Source organism: Epinephelus lanceolatus, chromosome 1 (assembly GCF_041903045.1).
Source record: "Epinephelus lanceolatus isolate andai-2023 chromosome 1, ASM4190304v1, whole genome shotgun sequence".
NCBI classification, from domain to species: domain Eukaryota; kingdom Metazoa; phylum Chordata; class Actinopteri; order Perciformes; family Serranidae; genus Epinephelus; species Epinephelus lanceolatus.
Window position 1 is genome coordinate 11,338,990 of NC_135734.1, and position 12,303 is coordinate 11,351,292.

The 12,303-nt window shown below is 40.3% G+C and overlaps 1 protein-coding gene across 13 annotated transcripts in view; it reads left to right on the plus strand.

The window, feature by feature from the left end:
• Positions 1-12,303, plus strand: part of chl1b (cell adhesion molecule L1-like b) — an 82,893-nt gene that overhangs the window by 33,921 nt on the left and 36,669 nt on the right. For all 13 annotated transcript variants that reach the window (XM_033626300.2, XM_033626298.2, XM_033626291.2 and 10 more), the window contains exon 2: positions 11,080-11,273. In XM_033626300.2, coding sequence (XP_033482191.1) covers positions 11,174-11,273 — 100 coding nt within the window. In that variant the 5' untranslated portion in view covers positions 11,080-11,173. The remainder of the gene's footprint in view (positions 1-11,079; positions 11,274-12,303) is intronic.

Consider the following 12,303-nt stretch of genomic DNA (forward strand, 5'->3'; position numbering starts at 1 on the left):
ACATTCACAAGTGCTCTATGGGAGATATGTCACAAATTTAAAGTACCATCTGTATATATGCAGCTGCTGATTTGGAATTGTGCTGAGTTGCTTGCTTGAGTGCTTGAGTATGTCAACATGTAAGATAAAAGTTCCTTTAGTCAACATAAGATATAATCATAAATCAGATTGTTTACTATGCTGTTGTTAAACAAGCAAATGAGGTTAGTGAGATTAGACATACAATTTACTTACGTAATTATAACAGCTGGCTACACCAGTTCATTGATTTAGCCCATTCAGAACCCCATTATGTTCCTAAGACAAAAAATATTGTAATAGTGGATTTCTACTCTACATGCACCCATAAATCATTGGCAGAAAAAAATCAATTAGGCACTTTATCCAGTGGTGTTGTTTTTTGTCTGTTCCAATGGACGGACAATCTAAAAGCAGAAACCATTTAATAGAAAAAAATAACAATAAATGGTCTTAACAGGACCTTTTTTAACAAAACATGAATTTATTTATTTTTCATGAATGGTTAACTCATATAAATAAATAAATAAATAAATAAATAAAGTGATGCTTTGAAACACATTGCATATATAGTTTGCCTTGGTATTCGTCATCCTGGGTCAAAAAATCCTCAATTTCTGAAATACCTCCAGAAAATAATATGTTGAAAACGAAGATTAATATTTTGTGCACATAATTAGTAGGATGCCTGGTGATTAATTTTTAAAATTCAAATCAGAACAGTATCTCCCCTATTTATTTCCCAGTGACATTCAGATCCACCTTCCATTCCAGTGGGCAGATATTTTTGAAAAAAGTAAAAGCCATAAATCTTTCATATTATTTTTTCACATGTATGAGTAATATAACATCTCCTGTTATCTTTAAACACAGTTTAAACACAAATTTTGTTCTTCAACAATATGATTAATAGACTGAAACGTGTCCTGTGCTTCCTCCTTGCCTCATGGTCGGCCATGCTTGTTAAAAAGAAGGGGTTGCGGCTCTACTGCAGTCCACTTTAGATGATGCGGAACACTGTGATTGGTTTATAAACATCCCATCAGTCTGTGCGTTTGGGTGGAGTCAGAAGAAAGGGATTGTAGATCTAGACATCAAAGAAAAGTTATGTCCATTGGAATAGATGGGGGGTATAAACAAGCTAGATTAAAGTTCATCCCTTGTTCCACTGGATGAATCATAGTCTAAAATACACAGTCTAAAATATACTGAATTTATAGACTGTGTAGTTAAGGACTTCAAAAAGCCTGACCTCACTGACTTAAATCTAGACCAGGTGTATTGTATTGTTCAACAATTAAACATATTATATAGTACAGTATGCCAGGATCATCTGTGGAACACTCACTAAACAAATACAGATTCATGTTTACTTGAGTGCACTCTGCCTCCTGTCTCTTGCCAAAGCAAATTTGCATCACACTTGTACTGAGCACTGAACAGTAATGGTGATCTTCTATAGGTGCATCACTCCAGACCTCCAAATACTTTTATTTACATTTACCATGGACTGAACATCCATAGTGTTAGAATAAATAACACAAAATGAAACTTAGTTCTCATTTATAGTGCAACAGATTTATGTTCATTTTCTTGAAGTGATAGCTGTGTTTTAATTCATACTGTTAAATAAGTTGGTGATTGTGTTTTTAAGCTGTGGTATGAGCCATGGCTTTGCATTGTACTGTAGTTACTCTATAAGTATAACCAAACTATAGTTAGAAATATTGTTAATTTTTTTAACATCTTTCCATTGGTTCACTGCCTCAAGCTAGTGTCTTAGCTCTTAATAGGAAACTTTAATAAAAATAACTTTTTGTCGTATGTGCTGCAACTGTCACTACATCCACACAGTAGTGCATGAGACAGACAATCTGTCTGCCTCCTTGTAGTGCTTCTAATGGCATTTGCAAGAATCCACCATGTCAGAGCCGAGGAGTCTCCAACACAGCTGTCAATCATGCCTCTCACAGGAGCTCAAACTAAGCAGCGTTGATCAAATATGATTCAAAATTCTGTGACTGCATTACCTATTTCTCACCTTAAATGTTTTCAGGAACATATTTTAGTGTACTGTTTAGCTGTAAAAGAGAGAGTTTGCTCTGGCCAGTGGGCAGTGCTTAGTTTTGCCTGTACTTTTTTCAAGGGCACAGTTTCTCATTTTACAGCTAAACAGTACACTAAAATATGTTTCTGAAAACATTTGAGGTGAGAAACAGGTAATGCGGTTACAGAATCTTGATTCATAATTGTCAGTGCTGCCGAGTTTGACAATTTTACCACGGTTCACTAGCAGTGATTGACATGATTGACAGCTACGTTACAGACTTCTTGCCTCCAATTGGTTGTTTTCCTATCCAAACAAATGCCATTAGAAGCACTATAAGGAGACATAGGACCATGACATTTTTCACAGACTATCTGTCTCATGTAATACTGTCAGGATATAGTGACGCTTTCAGCAGATATGACAAAAAGTTATTTTTTAGTTACCAACTAAGCCTACCAACTACAGTTTTAAAAGTCCTATTCGTTTTATTTTAGAGAAGAAAATATAGAGAAACAGGAAGCAGAAGAATGATGCCCCTTATTGCCTTTAAAAAAATGTGTGCATTAAAAACAGTGAGTGAAATACACCATTGCTTACTGCCGTTACCATTTGTTATTTGTTTATTAGGTACACTTGACCATATCATCCAGAATGAAGGTTAGAATATTTGCTTTTGTTAAGACTAGTTTGGAGGCATGTTGGTTCAACTGTGTGGTCATCTTGGGGATTGTAGTTTGTGCTGCTGTTATTGGACTCAGTAGTGGATTCAAGGACTTTATGATGATGGGTTTACTGTTGTTGTGTCTGCAGGCAATGAGGAATAGTGAGATTCTGTCATGTCATATCTTGAAATCTTAAATCATGAGTATCTGGTCTTGCTTCAGCTCATTCCACTGAGTTTGTCTCAACACAACCTCAGCTCGACCCTATTAAGTGATGGAGAGGCACAGGAACTGGGCCACATATCCGACAGCTGTGTCAAACAGCTTACCCAGAGTAACGCTGTCCAGATGCTCGGCTGGAGCATGGAACAGGAAATTCAAATGTTGAATTACAGATAGCAGAGAAGCTCTCATTTCACTAGCTGAAATTATGATTTTGACTGTATGTATATTGGACACCTGAAGGGATTAAAAAATGGATGAAGCAGCAAAGGTATTTCTGTAAAAACGTGGTTTTGCAGCTGCTCCGCGTGTGCTGCGGGGACATCAGAAATTCTCGGTTGTTGGCAGAAATAAATTCCTCCGGGGTCTGATGGAGGTAAGGATTTGGGATATAAGACCCATCGATCATGTCTTGCTGTGGCACAGTTTCGTCTGGGGAAATTGCCAGCATCAGTCAGACGAAGTGAATGAATGCGGAGTGGAGCACGCTGTGTTAGTTCACACAAAATAATATTCCAGTCCCTGCAGTCCAACTTGTGAATTCATCTCTCTGCCGGCTACTCAGCGAGGATCACACACTAATGTGATTATTGTCCTGGGCAAGGGGCACTCCTATGGGACTTCAAAGAGAGCAGATCAGAGGGAAAATGAGAAAAAGCTGTAAGCTGTGATGCACACAGGTGCAGTGCACTTTCTGAAGCCTTTTCTTTTGCTTTAAACATATTAACAGGTTCAAAGTGAGGACTCTGACAGCATCGGGTGTAGTTTTAGCCTACATACAGTGGCACATACAGTCCATGATTTATTATAACGTCATGTGATGTGCTCTGGTGATCAGTTTAAGTGTTTTCACTCAGCGTATAAATTATGCAAAACTAGAATTAAAAGTCATAATCCGTAGCAAAATTGAAGGTGAGCTTCTCTATGGAAATACCACCGTAAGTTTTATTCATACATTCTTCAATCCTGTTTTGCTTGATCATTCTGAGCAGAACTTCATATTTCACAGAGACAAACAGCTTTCAGACAGACAAAAGAGCAGCTAATTAGGCGCCGGGGAGCCTTCATGCTCTTTGTTCATGAAAAAATTAAAAGCTTTTCTTAAAATGCTCATTACTGACAAGATAAAAACCTCTAGTGGATGGAAACCTCTTCAGTTGTTTGTTCTTTTTTTTGAAGTGAACTGCATCATACATTTACTTGTTCATAATCGTCCTCCTGTAGTCGTTACATAAGGCTCTGCGGGGTCACAGCTGGTTATATGTGGTGTATCCCAGTCTCTCTCCAGCGAGGTAGGGTCATAAAGGTCATTCTTTATTAGTTCATATAGAACACAGGGGTCAGAAAACCCCACATTTCATCAGTGCAGCTGCTCTATATCTTGCTCCAACTGAGCCTCATTCCCCCACACCTGAGAGTCTCGACTCATTCCTCCACCCTCAGCCTCCTCTTGTCCCCCCTCCACCCAGCTCCAGCCCCCCGTCCCCTCATCCTGCAGAAGCCACAGACCCCTGAAATATTAATGGTGTGATAATTGAACTGCCATGCTTTCTGAAGTGCGGTAAAATGGAGCCAAATCTCAATTAGACAAGCATATTATCTAATATTGCTCCCACTTCCTAATCTCATTTAGCATCTTGTTTCTGTTTTTTCTCCTGCTACTAATACTTTAATAATAGATGAATTGCATTTCCAAGCCAGTAGAATACTGATTGTGTGAATCATTGCCAAAGGTCAGAATGCAGTCTATTACAAATTCTGAAGAGCAAAGAGGAGAACTGAATCTCTGAACACAGACGAAAATTAATTTCTACATAAGAAAGTTTTGCCACTTACACAAGCTTTGTTTTTTTTACCGAGAGCCAGAGAGGGTGTCAGATTTGCAAGCTAAATGAGCAATTGATTATACAAAAAGAACAAAACGACGACTGAATAAAAACACACTCATTACACACATCAGAAGCAACGCGAGTCAATTGGCGCTTAGTGTTAATCAGCTGGGCCTTTGTTTTAATTGTTCTTGAGTGATCAAATGGGAATCAGTGTGGAGGCATTATCAGGGCTGTGAGAGGGGAGTGTGGAGCTGCCGTCTTCCCGTCTCAGGTCTTTAACGAAGAGAATATTTTAATCCAGCCTGACAAGACGAGGATCTGCTTAATCCTATTACAGGCTTGCACATTAAACTACAGTAGGCCCACACTTCTCTGCCTGTTGTCTTTGTGTGAGAAAGAAGCAGATGGTGCCAGCTCAAGAGCCTACTGTAGTGAACTTTGAATGGCTGCGCTTGGACCCCACCCGGTTACTAAACAACGCAGCCACAAGTGTGGAGAATGCTCCAGGAAACAACTTGTTGTTGTGGTGCTTTTTTTTCCCCTTAAAATCCCATTCTTGTGATCCTTTCAGTGTGCGATCCTTTTATGTATTTTTATAAATGTGTTTATCAATCAAAGTTAAGGTGTAATGCAACACCAGATGGCTGAACCATAAGAGTCAAGGAACAGACAGAGCTTGCCAATTGTGCTGTTTAAGTGTGCCAAAGTCAGTGGAAGCTGCGCAGTGATCGTCAGAGATACAGCATACAATAGTTTGAGGAAAGCTGAAAGGCTCTAAGTGGAGAGATGAAGTGAAGTGGGACAAGGCCACATAAACAAACTGAACGCTGGTTGCTAATTAGCATTATCTTGATTGGCAAATTAGAAATGTTACATTCTTAGTGCACTAACATCCTATTACACGGAGACAAATCCATGGCTTTTTTAAGGAACTGAAAGTCCACTTCCCCAAATAGGTGCACACACCACATGCTAATGTTTTGGTTGAGGGCACTGGTTTTGTTTTAATGCTGGGGAGGACACATATAAAACAGGGGGTTTGGGGGTCCTCCACCAGAGTGTCGAACATGCATTCTGGTGAATTTTTTTTGTGTCTTTTCTGTATCAATTTATGATGTAAATGTCTTTCATTTTGCCAAAATAAAAGTCCTCTGCCACTTTCATGTTTTGCACATGTTCTAAATATTGAGGGGGGCGTGTCCCCTGCGTCCCTGTGGAAATCTGCAAAGAAATGTTAGAAACAAGACACCAGTACATCAGAGGTGTGGTACTACTTTGACTACTGTAGCTCAGTTTGCACATTCAGTAGAGAGACAGTTCCTAGGCTGACATGAAACTATATTTATTACCTAAAGCATCACCTTCTGATAAAGCATGCAGAGACCAAGCGCCCACACACTAAGACATCAGCAATTAGACGCATCCCCTGGAACGAGAGAAACACCCCCACAGTAGACTGGAACATTGCTATGTGCTTTTACCCCATTTATAGGCAAGGCAAGTTTATTTATAAAGCACATTATCATGCACAAAGGTTATTCACAGTGCTTTACAGGCAGAAGATAAGAAACATAAAAAGATAAAAGAAAATAGGAGAATAAAATAAGGTAAATTAAAGCACAGGCAAGTTGAATAAAATAAATAAAAGAACCATAAAAACTGATTAATAAAAAGCTGCAGTCTTAAGCTTAATTTTAAAGATGGCTACAGTTGGTTTCGGTCTTAGTTTCAAGGGGAGCTGATTCCAGTGGTGGGCAGCATAATAGCTAACAGCTGTCTCACCACATGTGGACCAATCACAAATGATTTTGCTATCTTAATGAAAAATAGCATGGTACTGATAGATACTTGCTGAAATAAGGGATTTTAACTGATACAAACTGACCTCAGATACAGGCCACTTGGCTGTAAAGATTCCACACTGAAGGATTTAAGGGTAAATGCTTTGCTCATGGATTCAGGCAGACGACACCTTCTGGCACAGAATACAAACAGTCAGGAATGGCAACAAGGCAAAATGTAACATGCATGACAGTATGTTGCTATGGTGATGCTGTCTTATTTACAAAGAATGAAATAAAGTATATTAAGTAAAGTTATGGGTGGCATGGTGGTGTAGTGGTTAGCACTGTCACCCCACAACAAGAGGGTTCCTGGTTCGATCCCAGGTGTGGGAGCTGTGCGGGGTTTGCATGTTCTCCCCGTGTCAGCGTGGGTTCTCTCCGGGCACTCCGGCTTCCTCCTACAGTCCAAAGACATGCAGATTGGGGACTAGGTTAATTGGTGACTCTAAATTGTCCGTAGGTGTGAATGTGAGTGTGAATGGTTGTCTGTCTCTATGTCAGCCCTGCGATAGTCTGGCGACCTGTCCAGGGTGTACCCCGCCTCTCGCCCAATGTCAGCTGGGATAGGCTCCAGCCCCCCTTCGACCCCCAATAGGATAAGCGGTTAGAAGATGGAAGTAAAATGATTTTGTATTTATTATTTTATGTAATTAATAATGATTATCCCATGTTTTCTCCCTGTGTGATGGAGCTATATAGCATCGGGGTGTTAATGATGTCATGGAAGACAGCAGAAAGTTAAATTATTTTAACTTTGGATAGCAATACCATTTGTTGTTAATGTTTTTGGTATCCTCTGCTGGCCTTATTACTTTTCCGTGCTGCTCTTGTCCAGTAAAAACATACACAGTTTAGCGTCAACCATCTGTCTGAATCCCAGTGAACGCAGCATTAGACTGACAAGTTAAAGAGAAATTTTGAGCTCATATAAAGAAAAGCATCAGTATTTTTTTGCCACATCACCAAGCTTTAAGGTGAAACTTGACAGGATTTGGGTAAGCTGGAAGTCTGAAAACAGTTTGTGGAACTTTTCATTGTGACAAAGGCATTAATGATGACGGGAATAATTGGGTTACATTCCTTTGTATCAGTGTGGTCGACATTTGAAAGTGATTTGGTATTGTTTACAAGAAGAAAGTTTACTGGAGAGTGCTCTACATCTGTCACTCAGAGAGAGCTTTTAAGTGCGGGGACACATCTCATTTGGCCCACATGTCTTCAGCTCCCTCTCTGTGCCCCCTCCACCGCAGAGCTTCTGTCCCCTCTGAGCCTTGGCTAAGTCAGGTTAGGGTTCATATTGGCCTACCCACAGTGAGCAGCTTTTAACCTCCTGCCAGCTTCATCAATCTCAGGCTGGTGTGATCGCTGCTGAAAGGGGCGGGGATTAAGAACAGCCTGCCGTCTGTAAATCAGGCGAGCTTGAGGGGCCCCTCTGGTGTTCATCATATAGGTCCAATAGGCACCATACCCTACGACTTCAATGTAGACATTATCACCCTCAGCACTTAAACCCTAGGAGTGGACCTCCCTCAACCAGATGGCCGAGCTGGTTCTCAATAAATGTTTAACGAGGGGAGAACAAATTAAATCAGAAGGCAAGTGATCAAGCACAGTTTGAACAATGTAATCCATCTAAGGTGGTTTTAGGTTGGTGAAGGATTTTGGCCAGCACAATAGGACAATGAGAACACAATGTCTTGTGGGGATTGTAACCCCCCTCCATCTCCTCTTAACCAGGCCAATCTTACCAACAAAGCACAAGCTAATTAGCACAAAGCCCTTACCTTTTGATTTTAATCTGTGTTTAGCAACATAAATCACCATGTCTGGGAAAGACTGAAACAAAGGAAAGCCTAAGGCGTTTTTTTGAATTACTTATGACTCTGAGACACCAATCTTCAGTTGGAAATAAAGTCAATAGGCCTGAATTGTGATTGAGTGGTCTGGATGTATGTAATGTATAGCACACTGAGAGTCTGGAGCCTTGTTGGTGATACTTTGGATGGGTGGGGCAGGGGTCACAATGGTTCAGAAAGCCAGTATTGAGTCACAGACAGAGTTAATTCCATTAACACGAGGCATGGTCAAAAAGTTCAGAGTGCACGTTCATCTGAAAACAGATCTGCACCAAATGAATGAAATCGACTCTTTTGTTCTGTGGTCAATTATTTAATTACATGTTGTGAACAGGAGTTTGACCTCAGTGTTTCCTATTGAATTTGTTAAGGCAGCAAGAAGATTAGAAAAGAGTCAGAGTAGGAGTCAAGTACCACAGTGAACAGCAAGCTCATTTCTAGATATTGTATGGTTGGTTGAGCACACACTAGTTACTATACAAGTCCTGTTGACTGCTGCTTGGGAGTGTTGGGAGGGTAACTTTTACAACATATTCCACTAGAGATTACTGAATACAGGCCCTAAAATGTAATTTGTGCCATATCCCATGAGATTACTCATACTAAGTAATGTATTCTAAATACTTTGAATGACTTTTGGATACTTCAAAAGCATCTTGTTGAGCACATTTGTCTGGGTCTTATATTTTCCATGCCACAAACACATGACAGTCTTCTGGCTATGCATCTCTTCTGCTATTGGCGTGTGGCAGGTGCACTGCACACACTTTTAAAAATTTATTTATCGGAAATCATATGAATTTTACACTGTTTCCAGCAAGTAAGCATCACGCTCTGTTCACAGTAAGTTGGTTAAGTATGCACTGCTGTGCGCTCGACTGCATACATAACCACTTAAAAGATAGATAAGTTCTTGCTATCTTTCTATGTTTGCACTAGAAAACATGTTTTATACTGTGATATTCTGTACTGTTATGTTATGCATTGACTAAAATATGTCACTCAATAATAATAATAATAATAATAATAATAACCAATAATAGAAAAGGGCTCCCTTAATGAAAAGGGCTGGAAACCACTTACACACAATATAGCCAACAGCCAGTAGATTGTTACTAGCAATGGTTATTTACCAGAAACTTTCAGCTCCCTGGTGATCTCCCTCCAGCCAGCTGTCGCCTTATCTAGGGTTTTGTAGTGGATTAGTGGAATGAGAAGGTATTGTTCAGATAACTCCTCATTTTATCCTTTTGAATCAGTCGTTCTTTGACCATTGTGGAGCTTTCAAAGCAAAGTAATCCTTTTGAGTAATCTATTTTTAAAGATCGTAAGCGTATTCAGAAAACCACCCATTTAAACTAACGGAATTTAGTTACTCATATTTTGTGTTTTATTTACGTAATGCTGTTCCTTGTATTCCATTACTCCCAAAGCCTGAGCAGTGAACTCTTTTTTAGATATTGTACAGCTTGTTGAGCACACACTGGTTACTGTTCATGTCTTGGTTACTACTGCTGAACAACACACATCCCTTCTTTGACATTATTAATTGCACTTTATCAGTGTGATGCTCCTTGCATGTTAAACTGGTTCTGTTCCGCATGAACACCAGCAAAACTCAAAAACCCAGCCTTATGATTTCACATTCCTCTAAAACTCTTATGTTTTGTTGTTAGTTTGTGGCGGCGTTTGTTAGCTGCTCAGCTAATTACTCCAGCATGACCCACCAGGCTGGGACCCAGCCAACACGAGGAAGACTAATGAACTGACACCCCAGAGAGTGAACAGACCCACTGCTACAGACACTTAAATTCCCATACATTGCTCTCTTTCGTCCTCCTCCCTCCTCTAGTTCTGCACTCTGGACCGATCATGTGCTCATTATGGTCCAGACTCTGGTCTGTTAGCTGGAAAATGATCCAGTGCTCTGTACTCCACAGCCTGTCAGTGTGCGAGCGCAGACAGCTTACTCTCTCTGACTGTTAACTATGTATGCTATTTATGCCTCACCCTCAGGCAGCAATATTTGCTGCAATAATAGATAAATGTGTAGCTGCATTGTTAATCTCTTTGAGTCATTGTTATCAGAAACATGCAGGCACAGATGAAAACAGCACTGTGATTAAATCGGCTGAAAAGTATCTTAACTTTGATGGTAATTTTGATTTCAATCTCGGCTTGGTTTTGGAATAAATGCCGTTCTCGCAGTAATACCGAACATCTGCCATGCATTAATAAATCCACAGGCTCCTACATTTGTTTATGTATTTATTTCCATTGTCCCATGGAAAATACACTTTCTGCTACACACTTCCACAGACATCAAACTACAGAACATGCTGAGTCCCAAGGGGAAGGAGATGATAGGAGGCTTTAATGTGAATATTTCTTTGTCACAGCAAAATTTGAACCAACGCAGAAAAGAGTCCCTGTTGATGCAAATGAAAATGTGCGGCATGCCTGGTTATGCCTGGCTGAGCAGAGAGCAGTCGGGCTCCCAGTCACGGGGGATTTGTTGTGTTTGGGGTTTGCCTTTCTGTCTGCCAGTGTGTGGGTGGATTCATGGGGCCTTCTCCGTCTGTGCTACTCTCACAGGTACCGCATCTTTGGCGCACCAGAGAAATGAACTGAGGACTGAGTAGGAGAGAGCACTCGTTTCCTGAGGACGTCCACCATTTAAGGAGAAACCATGAGGTTGCAGAGGAGCCCGGGACTGGTCACCGTGCTGGGCTTGATCGCCTGTGTTTGTGCCTTTCATACGACTGCAGCCATCAACATCCCTCTGGAGAGTGAGTGCTGACTTGTACTATGCAGGAGTGTACACATTTGTTTCATTGACTGCCATACTTCAAAGAGCAGTTCTCTATTGAACAAAACAATGACATCATTTTGTTGTATCTCCAGGAAAACATAGACATTGTTTCTGTAAAGAAAATGTTGCTGTTGAGATTTTAAACTAAAAGAGAAAGATATCTTAGAATCTGGGTAAATACTGTAAAACCAAAGCTATCTGGATAGATGGAGAGATACCCTGGAGGCATCCAAGTAAAACTGATTTTTGTAATTGTGGTACACCTTTTAAATAATTGAGGCTGTTTACACCTGGTATTACCATGCATCTCGGGTGATCTGATTGCAGCTGCACAGCTTTAAGTATGTCTGTTCACACCTGGCATTTTAATGCATTTCTACATTCGTCTCAAGTGACCCCTTGTGATCGGATCTCACTTCCCCTCTCTATATGCAAACAAACACATTATCATTTCTGTTTGCAAAGACCAAATGTGTTGTTGTTTTTAACCAGCAAGAGGTTTTAAGCACCTGGCGTTAAGAGAGTCCAACGTTTGTACGTACACTTACAAAAAGTAATGCACCACACTTTGTATGTAGCACACGTGAGCCAGTAATTCATTTATAAACTATGTAATTAGGAAGGCTGCGATCACATAACTAATCAGCTGTTCGGAGAAGGAAGTAGTATCAAGAGCAAAAGTCCAGGTAAGGACATTGCTTTGGGTAGTGGATGGGTCATGACAGGACTTTCCCCCAGGAGATTAGTGTTCAGGACCATGTGAAACCAAGGAAGCTTTAAGTTATTCTAAGGTATGTCGTCACCATGTTTCTCCTCAACTTTACTTGCTGTAACCTGACCTACGTAACTTAATGTGAAGCACGGAAGGCCTTTCTTGGGGTACTAATTCATAAAATATAATATGAACCGTTATATGAGGATACATTGAAGTTTGTTGGGAGCGTTAAACAGCTGCTGCTCTGTTAGCTAACTGCCAGACGTTGAACTGACTGGTCACTGGGAGGAAA